The following is an 18,615-nucleotide window of genomic DNA, read 5'->3' as shown; positions in this document are numbered from 1 at the left end:
TGATTCCGGTGAAGGAAAACATCATGAGAAAACCTGCACACTGGTTAATTCAACTTGTGGCAAAGCAATGGCAAACCACTTCATTAATAGTGGCAACAAAGTCGTTGTGTGTATTTCATACCACGTAATGACCACGACTCTCAGCCATGATGAATACGACTAAGAAGATGAAAAAGTATAGGCATGCATTTGTTGTTTATAGTACACAGCTAACTGCATTTCAAGGCACCATGAACTCTATAGTCTATGCAGCGGCAATACGGGCTAACTTGCAATTATTTTGGTACTTTGTTGCTCCTGCTGACTGTACGTTATCAAATTCCACAATATATTAAATATTTTACTATATTAATAGCCTCTCTATACAAAGTTCTGTTTGTTGTTTGCTTCATGATTGCGTCGAAGGTAAATTAATTAATGAACTAAAAGTAATATTTGAGTCATTGAAGTTTAATTTAATTAACGGTCGGCAACAAAGCAGCTGATTGTGTTTGTTTTAGTTGTACACAGAGTAGGTTAATCTACAGATGCTGCACAAGTGAACGCGTAAGTTTGACTATGATGACCGAAATTAAAAATCCAAATCATTTCATCCGAAATTCGAATTTCGGAATAAATACATTCTCACACAGTTTTTAATGTTAATTATTACAATTATTCCATCAAAGATGTCGATAATTTATTAGCAAAAATACGATTTTACAAATTAGTTATTTAAAAAAAGAAATTAATGAATAATGCATAACAAATATTAATGCGTGCTATGTGCTTGTATACTTTCATGGTTTATTTCAGATATAATAATACAGATCTTTCGTGGCAAAAGACGAAACTGAGTGATGTGATTTTTATCGTGGATGTAGCCTCTTGTAATCTACTGAAATTACAAATGAAATTGTATTTTCAATCAATTTCTGCAGGCTGATGTGTGTTTGTTAACTGACATTACGCAAACAAAGTTCGACTGCCTGAGTTTGTTTATTTTCGTAATACCAGGGCAACATACAAGCCTACAGTTGATGGCATAGCGTGTAGCCCTGTATGGACTCTAATGCGTTAGTAATAATGACGCAGTTGTAATGAATTTTAAGTGATGTTATCTGTTTGTATATTTTTTTTTCAATAACTTAATTTTGTCGAAGACTCGAAAACATAAAACTAAAAACTATTTCTGACAACAAACAAATGGAAAATATATTTGTATACCACCGAGTTAGCTTCGTTCGAGTAGGTATTTGTATAAAAAATATTGGTTTCGGGTATAAATGCGTTTAGTAAAATTCGTGTGATCGACTCCAACGCTTGGGCTCTGTTTTAACTACTCTACGATTCGAGCATCGAGAAAACTGCTTGATCGGTAACTTTGTCAGTAATTTATTAGTCCATTCTCTTGTGTATGTGTTTATCATACCGATACTGTTGTTCACACAACTAAATTTTATAACATCATTTTCTAAGGAATTATTGTATAATTATTTAGTTTGAAAGACTAACTATTAAAAGTGTTATAACATTTCAGTCGATAACGTTTTTAAACTTTGTACATTATGACAGACATAAAATAAACTAAAAAACAATTAAATGTATAAAATATACGGCTATGTACCTGATAATATTCTGAAGTCATCCTATGTGCTCCGATTTTACTTTTTCAGTTACGGAACCATATTATCAATGTATTTATTATATATATACTTACATGTATTTTTTAAATATTTTTTATTAGTTTTTTTCTTATTTTAAAATAGAGTGATTTTTCTTTTAATATATTTTTTCCCTATGTTCAGTTGCACTTTATGGCACCGCCTTGCTGTCTCTGTCTGGTCTAACGGTTGACTGGTAGAGAACGCCATATGGCGTTAAGTCCATCTTTTTTACTAATATTTTTTTTTTGTAATTTTATGCAATAAAAAAAACATAATATCCATAGTAATATTATAAATGCGAAAGTTTGCTTATCTGTCTATCAGTTCCACTTTCACGGCTAAACTGTTGGACCGATTTTGATGAAATTTGGTATGCATGTAGTTAAAGACCCATAAAACATATTAACACTACACAATTGCGGGTTAACATTTTACATGAAATCGTGTTTAAAAGACGACCAAAGTCGTCTTAATAAGTTATCACACAAAAATATTGTTCCTAAATTATTTGTCTGGCATAGTTAAACACATAAATCACAAAAATATAATCATGCTCTCAGATGTAACTATTCTACGCTGACGAAGTCGCGCATAAACAGCTAGTAAACTAATATTTTTTTGTCCAAGAACCTAAAGTACAACATGATTCACCATCTCGTCACATGTTATTATGGAAGGAGAACAAGCAACAGAAATCAAGATTAATAGTTCCTTGTCCTCATAAAGGAAAGAAACAACGATTGGGCTGAACCACACGATAGAATGGATTTTTAGCCCAAGAGTAATAGGCCTTTCTGAAAAACAAAAATAATACCTATATAAATACGTACATATATATATATTTTAATTAATCAAACTTTCTAATGACACTTAGCATCACAGTAAAAAATATTTCACGTGAAAACGAGACTTGCACAGAATTCTATAAAAGATATATCTGTTTATTGCCTTTAACAATAAAATTGTCTCATTGAATACCTACTAATACTTAATTTTGATTTTTAGTAAAATAGTTTTTTATAAAACTCAGCAAACTAAGTTTATAGAATAATAAAACTTGATTTTTTCTTCTATATACTAAAAATAATAAAACTTCTCTGGGCTCAACCTAGTGGTCATTATTTGTTAGGTAGGTATAAGAAATTTTGTTTTTTTATTAAAATGCGAAAATTTGCTAATTATTTACTTTTTATGAGTTTAATTTCAAGGCAGTGGTAGAAAAGTTCTGCGCCTTTTATTAGTTTCGCTTAGGATTGAGAACCGCTTTACTTCCTACTGATATCATAAATGCGAAAGTTTGTGAGGATGTAGGTGTGTGTGTACATTTGTTACTCTTGCAAAAAATATCTACTGGACCAATGTTATGGAATTTGGTACACGGGTTGAATATAACCTAAAATAACACATGAGCGAAGCTGAACACAGAGCAAGAGCCGGGGCACAGCTAGTTAGATTTAATAATTGTTAAAATATCTACAGTCCCTCACTTTGAGCAATCTCTATCACAATGTAGCGCACATTTACAAGTTAGATACCATTAAAATAACCTAAAACATTTTCGTACAATGAAAAATTATTTAATCATCCAAAAGGTAAAACGCTTTAACAGAAATACAAAGGCCTTTTGCTAGCGGTCAAGGATTTTTAATGTTGCGGAGTTGTTCCATACAGAATAATTGTTAGGCAAAATGGCGCATACCTTCATGGCCACAACACTTCCTGAGGATAAAAGGGATTACCCTGACAGTGAGTAGTTATATTTTGTATTTCCGCTTCCCATATAAAATTTTCTTGATGTTTACTTATGAACTTAATTTGTGTCTAATTTTGTATTTTATTATTTAAAAACTTGTTGAAATTTTGGTCGGATTTTAATTTTGAATGTAGACAAGAAATATTATTATTATTATTTTATGTTTTCTTCGTCTTCAGCTTAAGGAACCGTATACAGCCTATTTAACTTGCAATGTCACTAGGTATGTACCTATGTACATACCTAGTTACATTGCAAGTTAAATAAAAGCTATATACATAGGTACATACCTATATCTCGGGTGGAAGCTATCTTGAATCTTGTCCGTTTGGTAAATAGTTTACATTGTTTTTCTATATTATTTTAGTGAAGACCGCAATAACACGCCATCGATAGCTTGCCGATACCTTTAGCTTACACGACACGCAGGGCACGATAGATACTATGTGTGCAAGACAGCACTTAAGACAACAATTCTAATAAAACTTCTTACATCTTAATAGTATAAGACATACAAAAGTTTTCCCCCGCTTTGTATAAAAAGAACAAACATTTTTACCAAGTGGTTGTGAAAAACAAAAGAGCATTTTCATATTTTGTGCAAAACGCAAGAAAAGTAAAAATAATTCTTTTATGAACTTCCGTTGTGTTGCCGCATGTCATAAATGGTATACTCAGATCTAGTAACTAAGGAAATATGTCACTTTATATTTTGTATATAGAATTAAAATATATTTCTATATTACTTATATTTCTTTAGCTTCTGCTAAAGAGTCATAAAGCCACAGTGAGTTAAAATGTGTATTATGTTTATGAGGTAAGTGTAGCTTAATTTATTTTAGTTCTACCTTAACTATTGCCCTTAATCTATTCACAGTTTTAACTAGAAGCAAAATAGTCATCCAGCTCGAAGGACCATGTAAAAACGAATATAAGAACAGTAATAATTGTCACTTTTTAATAAATATATTTTTAAATTTTAACGATACCGCGGAGTTTCCCACGGAATCGTTCTGTTTAATTAAAATTGTTGTTCTTGAATAATAATTTTCTCTCTCCTCCACTCTTTGGTCTATATGTTTGATGCGCGATGCACCCGGACGCGGGACATTATTTATGTGCAATGAACTCAAATGTTGTTTTATCGTCCCATTCGCAACTTCTTAGTTGTTATTACACTGTAAGAGGGAATGTTTTACACAAACGAAAATAGACAAATTTGGTAAAGTACCTTTACTGCAGATATATTACAGGTAGGTTTGCAGTGTGTGGTGTGTTAATGAAATACATCATTCATTTATTCATTGTCATTTAAGAACAAGTTTCTTCTCGGTGGAGCACTTTGCATCTCTCTCTATTTTCAGCCATTTCAACCTCCCTGTGCGAATCATTCAACACACACTTGCACACATATTTATCTTGTCTAAATAAGAGCTTTTTGGTCGTTGGCTTCCTTTATATCGATGGGCACCTACATAAATATATGCATCTCAACGGCTTGACTACTAACGATGTCGACGACCGTGCAGTACTTCTAGGAAAAAGTGTGGAAAGAATAAATATCTGAACTGATATAAAAAATAACACTCACTAAGGTGTTATTTTTTACATTTTTTAGTTATTTATTATTTCGTACATCATCGCTGAGACAAAATGGCGCGGAGCGCGGCGGCGTTCTTTGTTTTTTTGCGCAGGTCAAAGTTAACATCAAAGTTGATTGTGCAACCCAACTTAAGTGAGTGTTAATCTAGTTTAATATGTCTTACTCAACCGATGTTCAATCATAGGTATCATTCGATCGTACGAAATGTATTATACTATACATAAACGTTAGTTCTCACAATTTATATTTGAATGATTAAAATCAAATCCAATCAATTTGAAGTTCTCAAACTAACGTCAGTTTGCCCTAGTTTGTGCTAACCTAGCTGGAATTTGCAATACAAATTGAGGAATAGTCACGTAATACTTATATGTTTGAAGCGATGGCGGCCAGTGGTTAAGACCGGTAGACCTGTGAACTAAAGGTCCCAAGTTCAAATCCTAATCGTGCCACATGAGTTTATATATACCAATCTGACCCATATATAGTACTTTGGGAATGCTGTTGTCCCTCAACGCTCCTGTCTCTCTCTCTCTTTTCTAGGGCGTAAACTGTGTTTTACAAGCTACAAGTTTAGTACAATTTATGTTCTTTAGAAGCAACTGGTGGTCTATTAGGATAAATGCTTCGTTATAAAAATATCAGAGTTGAGTACTTATAAAGTTACGTTTTATGGGCATGGAATGAAACAAACGATAAACTATATATTAATTTAATTGCCAAAACTTTTTCGTCTATTCCACAGTTTTACCCTTTCAGTGCATGCCCTGTTTCACGCACACAGCCTGTTTGTCCTTTTCCGTCCTACTTCGAACCCTTTTCCAGACGACTTCACGCGTATCACCTATTCAACATTACTTTTGAAGGGAGTCTAGTCATTTAAATTGGGAATGTTTTAGTTTTCAGAATAATCTCAGCAGCCAGTTTAAAAAAATGCTTGTCAAATGGCAATCGCTCGAAAGATTTAGATATTCGCCTGAATTTTTGATAACTAATAAAGCAAGTCATACAATAGTAAGTATATCACTATTTTGTATTTTTATCTGTAAACCTGTTGAATTAAACACTAAATACTTTTTAAGCAAGTGGCGCTCAAAATGTGCAGTGTCGCAAGCTATAATGGGTGTCATTTGTGACACAAAAACGCTGGTTAATCTGAAAGTCTGAACTTCAAGTTCATCATAGGAAACATTTTTTGCACGACAGTCAGAAGTCCACGGAAATAACAATGCTGCGCTCCATTTAATTGTCTGACAACTATCGATGCCGTGAAGTGGAGGAGACAAAGTAAAAAAGCGGACCTAGGCTTAGATGCTTTATAGCTGAGGAAATAACCATAAAACCGCTTAAATGAATGAATGGCTCTTACGTTGACGTGTTCTATAACAGCTACATCATACTTATATTCTTACATATTATAAAATAAAGTCCTCTATCTGCCACTTTTGTCTGTTCGTGATAAAACTCAAAAACTACTGCATGTATTTTCATGCGGTTCTCACCAATAGATAGTGTGCTTCCTGAGGAAGGTTTTGGTGTACCTATAATTTATGTGGGAAATGGAAATCAATGAGTGAGAGGGATGTAGGAATGAAAGGGACGGAAGAAGGAATAATAAGATGGCGGATTTGGGGCGGAAGCATTATAAAGCATATTTTTTTGTGAAAGTTTAAAATTAAAAGTGCTGCCTAATTAGACTTTTACTCTGAACATCCATCCCAATTATTATGTTTTTACCGGAGCGAAGCCAGGACGGGAATGTGTTATCTATACTATTATTATAAAGAGGTATAAGCGTTTGTGTGTTTATTTGAGGCAGGTTTATAGAGTATATTTGAGGCAGGTACCTAATCACTAAACACCGAAACTACCGAACCGATTTTAAAAATTCTTTCACCATTAGAAAGGTACATCATTCAAGATTGCTAAAGGCTATATTTTATCTCTAAATTCCCACGGAAGCGAAGCCCCAGGTAACATCTAGTTAGTAATTATTCGGCCGTTTTCTAATGTAGGTAGGTACCTAAGTACTTTAAATTTGCTGTAAATGTTCTAGAGCAGAAAGGACAAGTCACCGCCGATGTAGTTAAACTCTATGGACATTATACAAGTACATAATAAAGTTGGCTTCACGTTTAAAGACAATGTTAAGTATTTCTCGAATGTTCCAACTCACAAAGGTCTGAGCGAATTTGGCAAGTGACTCCCGCGGGACTTGCTTTCAGCACTGCGTCCAAGTGTTGAGTTGACAGCGGTAGAATTTTTTTTTATGCTTTTTGTTTTACGATCAGACTTTTTTTACCAGATTAGTAGTTAGTTTTAAGTAAATTATTGACGTAAATAAGCGATGTATATTATCCTATGTTGAATAAAGACGTCATGAAGATGTTTTTTCAAGAAATTATTGATTTGAATGTCCCCATCCCAACACCAGTAGTTATCTCGTCCCATTTGCATATAAGTAGTCCATCCGTGTTGCCTGATCACCAGATATTCATATTGTTAGCTCCATCTTACCTAATGACTTCATTGACTACTCACGAGTCGCCCTAAGGGGCAGATTCAGCCCTCGGCGACAATAAATATGTATTAGGACAATTACATATATTGACCTAGCCCCAAAGTAAGTTCGAGACTTGTGTTATGGGATACTAACTCAACGATACTATATTTTATAACAAATACATATATAGATAAACATCCAAGACCCGGGCGAATTAGAAAATGATCATTTTCCATTACGACCCGACCGGGAATCGAACCCGGAACCGCTCGGTTCAGAGGCAAGCACTTTACCACTGCGCCACCGAGGCCATCAGGCAATGGCTAGGCCAGTGAAAACGTCATGCTTGTTAACCCAAAACATTTTATTTTGCCTTCATAATGACGATAGATACACAATGCGCAAAAACCCTAGTTTATATAGGGACAATTATTGAAGTATTTGTAATCTTATTAATTAACCTCATCAACCGCTATCATTGCACCACTTACACCACACCTGCGAACAGATGTACGCGTCAAGAAGAAATTATTTAAGGTCCGTTCTAACAGATATATTTTTGTATTTTGTACTTGGAAGCAACAACATGATAGGTCGAAAGTTAAAGGGTGAAATTGGTTTACAGTATTGCTCAAACTTTATAGGTCTCCCAGAGGAAATGTCGGGAATGTCAAAACTTCGCCTACCTACTGACACGTCACGCATTTAATTGGCGCCAATTGTAAATATTTGACGGAATCCAAGGATACTCTTACGATAATAAATAGTGATAAGTAAGAAAATAGAGGAACAATGCTCAAATTGAAAGATGTAATTTTGAAATCATTATTTTTGTTTACTTATTTATTTAAAACCTACAGACCTACAAACTAAATACCTACAAGTTGAAAGTAGTTATTACAGATAACAAATATTTAATTTCAATGAAAAACAAAATAATCTCATGCACCTAAGTGATGCAAGTGTCATAAAGACATCGAAAGAACAAATAAGGAAAAACAAATATTTTCATTGTCACACCAAATTCAATAGTTGGAAACCACTGAATTAATAATAAAGGTGGAGTTTCCTTTTGAGGGCCTTCGCTGTCTCCAGACTCACAGGACTAAGTGGATTTAAAGGGTAAGCAGTAGTCGAAAGTCGGGCTTGTATACTCCAAAAAACTTGTATTTTAACTTTGTATAGTTTGTATAGTATAATATACGTAAAAAGGTTAGGTATATATTTTGATACAGGCATATTTTTAATTACACATTTTTGATACTTGTGGATAATATATATATTTTTCATAAACTACGAAAGCTACCATCTGATCGGAAGGCTTACCACGATTCCAATGCAACTCAGTTCAATTTAGGAACCAAAACCTTCAAAATCGCATTCATGTTAAATATTAAATTGATGGTACGAATTTGCGATGCAGATCAGTTTGGGTCGCTAAGTGGATCGCGTTAAGAGATGATGGTAAGTAAGACCTTAGAATACGCTATTAGGAGAGAGAAATCATTTATCCTCTCCTCATCATCTCCTTTACTATTTTCCATCATTTGGAGTAGGCACAATGTCTTTTCTCTCCATAGGTTTTTTTATAGGAAGAAACTAAACGGCTCATACACTAAGCTTATCGCATATTTATGTTTGTTGTCGTATTCAAGTCCTAACTCCTATCGTCAAGTAGAACGAATAATTAATAAAAAGAGCATATTGGCTTGTATTAAAAAAGATTTTCTACATGAAAACAGTGCAATTCACCATTTATTTCTATAAAATAGACACGTTTCCCCACATTATTTACACGGGCGAAACTAAAAGCCCCCGAGAAACATCACATTAGAATTTGAGAGCAGCCGCGACCGCAAAACTCTTCACAGTAATGTTGGGAGTGAGCATAGACGAACAAAAAAAAATAGAAAACATTTGTAAAATAATTCGGGGGCTCTTGACTGCCTCTCATTCATGTAATTTGAGCGTGTTCCTGGTACCATACCTGGTACCTATACATACCAGCATAATATGTAATGACGGACCAGCATTGCTATCAAAGAAATATTATGTGTGGTAGGTAGCATAATTTCCTAGTGAAGTCATATCGAAGATTACTTACCAAAAATTTTTTGAATAAGTACCTACCTACTATGACACTAATTTACTCAATAAAAAAATTAATGTTTTGTCGGAGAAAATTTGGGTTTCGGAGTAATAGGTTTTAAAAATAAAAGTTGTCGGAATTAAGTTTATGAGATACACGACTAGGAAGCGTGGACCCGGAGACTACCTACTGAAGATTCTTAAAATAGTTTTTCTAACATTTAAAGTTCTGCTCCCCCAATTGCACTAATATCTTTAACTGGATTGCAATTGGAATGCTATTGTTGCCTTGCCTATCAGTTGTCTTCGCTATGTCCCTTAGTCGCCTCCTATTTGATATGGAATGGTCCTATCGAGCAGGAACCACACATCCGATAAGAAGCGATTACTATTATTACAAAAACAGTGATGCTAATGAAAATCTGTATTTTTTTTATTTATTCAAAGTAAATATTCGATCTATTTCACAGTTGGTCCATTAAATAACGTGTAATCTATTTACTAATGTGATAATGGGATTGTCTTGATTTATCACGAGACATATCAATGTTGATCGTTGAGGGAAAGCGGGAAAAAATACACAAACAACTGAACTCGTCTTTTCGATTGATCCAAAACGCAATGTCATCATCATCACCCTCAAAATGTAGATGAAAACAAAGTAGTGCTGTAATGCATGCTTATATTAATGATATAGTATCACATTATTGTGACACCATATCATTAAGTACTGTGCGCAAACAATATCACTGACACAGACAGAGCTTGCAGTTGCGAATATAACAATCATTTTCATAACTGGTAGGTATACTTTCCTATTTAACTTCCCTCTGACTTCTTTTGTTTTCTAAAACATTTTCCACATTCTGCTAGTTATATATTTATCACTCATGTCATTACATAGTCATTTCTTCACCTATATCAATCGACTATATTATTGTATAGTGAGAGAAACCTTTTATTGGCCTTATTATTGAATAAGAATTGGAATTGTATTCTTTTGTAAACGCTGTTGGTTTCTTTAATAAATAAAATATAAAAATGACTGTATCTTGGTTCTTCCACAGCCATATGGCATTGAGCCCAGAGTCTGCAGTGGGCTAAATGAAACTTTTTATTACATGAAAAACATATGTTTTATTGTATTTGTTACATATCTAAACAAAATAACATAGACTTAATATTTTTACAGAGTATGACATATTATTTATTTAAAGGAAAACTATTTTTATGTACCAATTCTAAAAGGAATCAATCTCACCGAATTAATAAAATAAGGTCTACAAGGATCTATTAAAAAACAATCAAACTAAATTTCAATCATAAATGACAGTTTTTGAAGGCTAAATGTAAATCCCATAGATAAAGATGAACTTATTTACATTCTTATTCCTCATGGCTGAGGGTTGTGGTCATTAATACACTATAATATACATATTCCTATTAAAAATTATTCACATCGAAATCAATACACAAATAAACTTTATTTTTTAATTTATCTATGCCATGTCAAATAATCAACATGGTTTTACAATGTGTTAAAAAGTCTAAATGACAATTCTTAAAAAGCTATATTTTAAAATGTTTGCAATAATTATAGGGTAGGAGTGAGCTCCTTTTGCATTTCATGCCAGCCACAATGTCAGCCAGTTAATTTTACTCCTCATATTAATAGAAATTAAGTATGTGAGAGTAATTAAATAATGACTAAAATATTTTTAATGTTTAATATTGTTAAAAATATTTTTAAGTTACTCTCAACAACGAATCAACTAAGGAATATATCAGAGTATATATACATTTTCATTACATGCTGAATATATCAGCTTGTAATGAAAATGTATATATACTATATACATTTTCATTACATGCTATTCACCAAATCCTGTACATAGTACCTTTTCAATTTTTTTTTACAAATTTTTCACAAGTATTCAAACAAATTATTCTATGCAATGAGTGAGAAAATAACATAATATGACTTTCTAGTCTTCTTTCTTCTCTTAAGTGCAACCAATTAGTCTACATCAAGCTGTGTCGAGTTCTATATAGTCAATTTTGTAAACTTCACTAATATTAATTAATAACTTTATTTGAATTAAATTTTTAAACAGCAATGACATATCTTCACTTCAATACACTTGTAAAGTCTTAAAAAGAGAAAAGAGTTTATTAATTCAGTAGTAAGTAAAAGGGAAATTAAATAATCTATGGTTCAACTGCATCATTAGGTTTCCCGCTATTTATTCTAACAATTTTGCCCTGCATTTCTCTTGGTATTCCATGCACATCTGTCAAATGTCTTCTTACAGAGCTGTTCTTGGCATAAGTTGTGTTACACTTATAACAAGAATACATATACCGTCTTTCATGTACATTATTTGAATGGGTTTTCATCTCTGTCATAGTAAAAAACTTTCGGGGACAATGCAAACACTGCACTGACTTTTCAGTGTGGTGTACCAAATGTTTCTTCCATATAGCTTGTCGACGGAATGTAAGGCCGCACTTGTCACATGTAAATGGTCGTTCTCCTGTATGAAGCCGTTCATGTTCAGTTAATTTTATTTTTGTTGGAGCAAGAAATGAACAAAATTGACATGATAAGTATGGATTAATATTAATTTTATGAACTGCAATCTGGTGTATTTGCAATCGAGGTAATACTGGAAATCCTTTGCCGCAGTGCTCGCATATAAATTTACATCCAGAATGGTACTCCATATGATGACTATATGTAACAGGATTTGATAAAACTTTCTTGCAAATTTCACACTCATATTTATGTCCCTTGGGGAACTTTTTGTTTTTCCGGAACTTATTTCTTGAAACTCTTAGATTTCTTTTTAATATTTTTAATACATCACTTTTTTTATGTACATTAGGGTTTGTGCCTTCATCTGACAAACTTGAATCAGTGGAATTTGCGGTTTCATTATAAGATTGTTGTTTGTCTGTTCGTGATTTTTCAAAGTTGGGAAAACTATCGGAAGCGAATAATTTAGATTGATTATTTACCTTGGCCAAATTGGTCTTTCTACGGTTATTTTTTATATGCTTGCTGCTCCATTCATCTAACATTATTTCACTTTTCTCACATCTAAACTTAAAATAGATGGCACATTTCAGTAAAAACAAACACTTTTGGCACATATTTTTAGGTAAATTGTCGCCCTTTTCTATTGAAATGTGAGCAAATCTCAACACTGATTCCCCATAACAACTTAAACCGTCATTTTCAATGAGAGACACAAACTTATCACTGTTCTCACTGCTTAAACATAGTCTGCAAATATTTTTGTACATTTTAGGATAATTTTCCATGTTGAATAGCAGATTTTTGTACAAAATACAGACTAGCGGTGCAAAGCAAACACTGAGAACGAGAAGTATCACGGTCATGTCAATGTCATTATTGACGTTTGAATGACGTTTGGTATGTTTTTTTCATCGCTTTGTTCCAAGGCATGGAATTAGTAGTATTATATTAGAACCATGTTACAAGGATCTACCAAGAAAACTATATGGGTACCTAGATTAAGATAAGTCTAACCAAAAGCATAGTTTAACAAAAAAGGTACATAATGACCACAGGAGAAGATTTCCATACAAATACGAATTGGCAGATTGGGCGGTCACAAGCTAAAGGACGAACAAAATCTTATTGACTTGTTTAATTGTTCACTCGATCACTTGTTTATTTGTTCACTCGTTCTCTCGTTCACAAATAAGTAAAATATATTTAATTTCAGAAAACACAAAACTTTCAGTTGCTGCAAAGTTTCAGCTTACGGGCATACTGGACTCTGACGTTCCGTTTCTATGGCTGGGGAAGAAACTGGAAGAATACTCAGAAGACGAAAGAGAGGCTTGACGCAGAGGCGCAACAAACAATTAAGTAAGTAAGTAGACTAAAAAGAGAGAGAGACATTTCATTTACTGTCCCTATATAATCTAATCTAGGTAAATGTGGCGGAAAAGTCGTAACACTTTTTAAGAGCTAAAACGCCCAAAACTTTAATGAAAGATTGAGATTTCTAAACATTTCAAACATTTTATTACGGAACCCCGACCCCGATTAGAAAACTTCGCTCGTTCGGAGTTCCGTAAGTCACTTTTGATGTCATTTCGGCAGCCTAGAGACTTGATTATTAATTTATATAACATAGATTTCATTTCATTTTGAACACTTTTGCCTACTTTGATTTACTTCTTATGTCTCAATTTAATATATTTTTTTAATTATTTTTAAATTAATTGCCAGCATCCGCGTACCTACTGAAATGTAGGTAGTTTTCCTTTTTTTCCTTCTAACCCCTCGCTATAGGTAGAAACAGCTGTAAATTTTTATGGTTAACTTAGCAACTTGTAATATAAAATTGTCTACATTTTCCAAATTTATCTATCTACCTAATAAAAAATATTGAAATAGGTTCTTGCTCGGAAAAAAAAAATACGCAATATAAAAATGAATTATACATCTACCTCTATTTACATACATTTTTAATCGGGTGTATACAATAAAATTTATAAATGCATTCTCAAAAAAAATATCAATAAGTACGAAGTTTTGTATCCAGTGACAAAATCTAAGTAATAGATATATTTTTTGTTGGAATTGCAATAAATAGGTTTATTTATTGTTTATTTTATTTTTACAGGTTCGTTATATAATAGGGCCAGTCGTCCCTTTATATAAAATTAGTTCAGCTCACAAATATTTGTGTTTAATTTTAGTGTTTATTAAATGTTGTGTACCATACACAGTAATCAATGTAATTATCCTATTATATAAATAAGTAAAGTACGGGTATAATGTACATTTTATAACAATTTAATTTTAAAAAAACGATTCTTTATTTAAAAAAATGTCGGACAATATTGAAACGTTACACGCCACGTTGAAACGCTTGTGAAATTCACCCTCCTGTGAGTGTGTCCATAGGACCCGCGATACAGGCTTACCTAGTGCTTAGTCCGTTGAGTGTAATTGTCTATAATACTATCTTCAATCAAAGTACCTACTTATAATAAAGTAAGCATAGGTTTGTAAGCACTAAACTCCCATCGATAGCGCAGAATCGTTCGTAAGGTTCTCGTAACGGTTCTAAGAGCAGCGTTTCGACCGCTGCGGCCGCGCTGTCATTACGATCCGTCAATTTTCTTGAGGAAGGAATCATTTCCAAAATCAATCAATCGTAATGTTCACATTATCACATTATAGATTAATTATTTTAAAGTCGGATAGAAAAAAAAATATAACTTTGTTAAAATTTGTGAAATTGTAATGACAGAATGGCCGCATCGGTCGAAACGCTCTGAGAAACACCCAGTAGACGTTAATCGATTCCGCTTCAGCTTTCAATTTATTGTGCTGGCTACTATGTCAATGATCCTCTCTTAACTTGACCCTCTTTGTTGTATTGTATGCTATCTTTTGTCTATGTGATACGATAGGCTGTATGAAACTAAACCACAGATTTATTACCACACTAGACTAAACATCATGCAACTAACATTCTCGATTGCTCATCATCACGTGTTTCCTGTTGCATAGTGGGCTGCGTAGTCCTGAAGCGTAGAGTCCACGTATTTTTTTTTAAGATAAGGAAGTGATTTTATTGTACAGAGCGATCAGCGTGGCCACATACCTACTGGTCGAACACAGTCGGAATAGTCATTCCGAGTTGACAAGAAGATTTTGGGAATTCTGTTGACTATCAGCTGTCATGGCTTTTTATCCTTTAGTCGCCTCGTACGACATCCATAGAAGGGTTTGAAGTGGTCACAGACATGTATCGAAATAGATGCCCAAGCGTATATACTTTGCGAAAAATATCGGAAATTATACGAATATATGATTAGGTAGTGTCAAATTGTGTTATAAAGATAAAAGATATATTTTTTGCAAAAACACGTTGAAATTTATACAAAAAAATCTTAAAATATTTTACCATAGAATGGTGTACAAATATAGTTATATACTATGTATGTAGTTAACTTTAAAAACTGTTACTGGTACTTTAAATCGGTTCCGCGCACACAGGGAGTTGCCGTCACTAAACAATCTGATGACGTTATAGTAGGTATCAAAAAATTGCCACTTGGTTCCAATACAGTTGGACGCAAACGCGTCATCTACCTCAATACGTAACTGAGAGTGGTCCTATTCTAGAACCAAGTCTCACTTGGTATTGCAGGCGTCCATAGACTGCAGTGACCACTTCCCATCAGGTGGGCTGCATGCCTGTTCACTTGTTCAGTAGTACCTATATAAAAAAACTTACCAACCAAAGATTCCGCGTTTAGTTTTCAATATCTCCGTTAAGACAAAAATAATTATATCCTTATTAACATACATATAATTATAATTAATATCGATACGTCCCATAAACTGGATAAACCCGGATACTGGGTATTACCCAGTTCATAATTGGATATCCTGACCTGGTCCTCTATTGTTATATGGCTGGATGAATTGTCGCATAATATTATCTCCTATACTTTATATGTAGCAATGAACAATCATTTTTGAATCATATGACAATTATTGAGGTAAGTATATAGTTATATACTTAATAGTAACCAACTTAATAGTAAGTATATAGTTATATAATTTCTATATAAATAATAAATGCGAAATTAATTCTTTCTGTTAGTCACGGTTACACGACTAAACCGCTGGGCCAATTTTGATGAAATTTGAAATAAGTATCTAAGTATAATTAATTACCCGAGATCAAACAGCAGAACTGCCGATAACAGCTAGTTAGAACATATACTGATATACTTTCTGAGTCTCCAACAAAGAGCCACGAAGTTAATAAACGACGTAAGCCGATTGACCCCGAATCATCCCGAATATTTTGGCGAAGCAAATCACGTGCCGCTTCTTGGAACATGTTTAGCGGGCACGGATCCCGAATAGCAAAATCTTATGGATCCTATACAATATCGGCGAATTCAGACGCTACGCGAATGTACGTCCATTGTGTACTTAGGTGAGCTGAAAATTGGAGAAAATTGATGAAATAAAATACGTTCGCATGAGTAGCCCATAATCTTTTTTTAAATATAAATATAAATTATATAATATAAATATAAGGACAAGTCACACAGATTGAGATAGTCCCAAAGTAAGTTCGAGGCTTATGTTATAGGATACTAACTCAACGATACTATATTTTATAACAAATACATATATAGATAAACATCCAAGACCCGGGCCAATCAGAATAAGATCATTTTCCATTATGACCCGACCGGGGATCGAACCCGCGACCTCTCGGTTCAGTGGCAAGAACCAATGCACCACCAAGGTCGTCAAAATCATTATCTGTAGCCTTCCGTGTCCCACCGTTGGGTATAGAACTCCTTCCGTCTACGCCAACCATATGAGTCCTGAGGACAAGACCTAAAGTGATCTGCATCGCAAATTCGTTCCATAAAGTTAATTTTTAATTCTTATCCACCCAGATAATAATATATAGTTAATAATTGGGTAAAGGAGATTCTTTACCCATCTAGCTGCCGAATGTCCTACGCCCCGTTTACCATTTCTATGGTATCACTCGGCTACAGGTTTTACTCCACCTTCTATAGTACCTTCCGTCTGGCTAAGGCCCCAGAATACTCACAACTAGCCGTTCAGCCCGGCTTCGCACGGGTAAAGCCATAATAAAAAGTAGCCACATAGGCTACTTCGCCTATCTCTGTGCCATTTTTCGTCGAAATCGCCCAGATAGTTTTTGAGTTTATTAATTACAAACAAAAATACAAATCTTTGTTCTTTATAATATTATATCACAATTTGAGAGTATGTCAGCAAATACTGAGAGGATTAGTTTTCTTGGATACTTGCACAGCACAAATTGACCCACGATAATATTTCTGTGTACTGTACTGTTACTTTGTATCGGAGTAATTGTGATGTTGTCTGTTTATGTTTTATTTCGTTTTTGTGATGCGCCTTTTATCTGAGAAATCAAGTTATTTTATTCTTCTGTTCTAACGTGTTTGAGGAGAAATAGTACAACCATTATTAAACACAAGTGCGATAATTTATTAATGTAGGTAACGAGTACTTAATGGTACAAACTTGGAGCTATCATGAAACATGCAGCACTGTTTGCTCCAAGCAAAGTTATTAGTGTTTCATTAGGGGAAGTTCTGAAACGCGGGTATTTTCTGCACGTATAGAAACTATGAAGGTTAACATACTTCCGACCCAATATATTGTATTTTGTACAAGCTTTTATTTAACTTGCAATATAGATATATGTATGTCGCTATAATAATAATAATAAATCATTTTATTTCTGGTAATAACATAAGTAAATTAAAAAAGCTATGTCCCGGGTGTCTCGGGTGAAGTCTAGCAACTCAAGTTTGAAGCAGATATCTTCAACCGAATGAGCTGAAATTTTGATATAAAGGATAATAAAGGTTTAGTTTGGATGACAATGCATTTTGTAATGATAAGCACGGAACAGCTCCAGTGCGGTTTAATGCGCGGACATGACAACAAAAACTTGTTTAAAAAAAGACATTTTTGTAAAAAAATATTTTTAAATTTATTTTATTACTGCGGCTTCGCCCGCGTGAATTGCATAGCAAAATCTCAGTAATTTTTTATCGGGTACTCTGTAAGACTGGTAAACATATGTGATTTAATTCGCATTTTTTCTCATCTTTAGTTCAATTTCCTGTTTCCCGCTGCGTGTCTCGTCCCGCAAATTTGTCTAATCTAATTATACGGAGGAAGGTACGGCATATCTACATTTCATAGCAATGAAATGTAGATGGGCCGTACCGTTTCCTACATATTGTGCCATCTTGTTTTTCGAAATGTGTCCCGTCCCGTTTTCTGCAACGCGCGCCGTCCTATTTTCCATGACGTTTTTACGTCCCGGTTTTTTATTAACCACAAACGTAAATTAAACATTTTTTGTATTTACTTGCTGTTATTTACTACAAAAAGTAAGTGTCAGTAAGAATTTTTAAATCATGTATATCATCAATA

At 33.6% G+C, this 18,615-nt stretch overlaps 1 protein-coding gene across 1 annotated transcript; it reads right to left on the bottom strand.

The window, feature by feature from the left end:
* Positions 1–10,014: 10,014 nt before the first annotated feature.
* LOC128680849 (zinc finger protein 737-like) lies at positions 10,015–14,029 on the bottom strand. The gene has a single exon (XM_053764300.2). It carries the CDS (start codon positions 12,993–12,995, stop codon positions 11,802–11,804), a length of 1,194 nt encoding a protein of 397 aa, XP_053620275.1. The 5' UTR covers positions 12,996–14,029; the 3' UTR covers positions 10,015–11,801.
* Positions 14,030–18,615: the final 4,586 nt, after the last annotated feature.

Source organism: Plodia interpunctella, chromosome 25, assembly GCF_027563975.2.
Source record: "Plodia interpunctella isolate USDA-ARS_2022_Savannah chromosome 25, ilPloInte3.2, whole genome shotgun sequence".
NCBI classification, from domain to species: domain Eukaryota; kingdom Metazoa; phylum Arthropoda; class Insecta; order Lepidoptera; family Pyralidae; genus Plodia; species Plodia interpunctella.
The sequence above is the reverse complement of the archived record's forward strand: the minus strand, read 5'-3'. Positions and strand labels throughout refer to the sequence as shown.

Bases quoted from the DNA above. Each gene is read 5' to 3' on its own strand.
- LOC128680849 (XM_053764300.2), bottom strand. From the start codon at position 12,995: ATGACCGTGATACTTCTCGTTCTCAGTGTTTGCTTTGCACCGCTAGTC.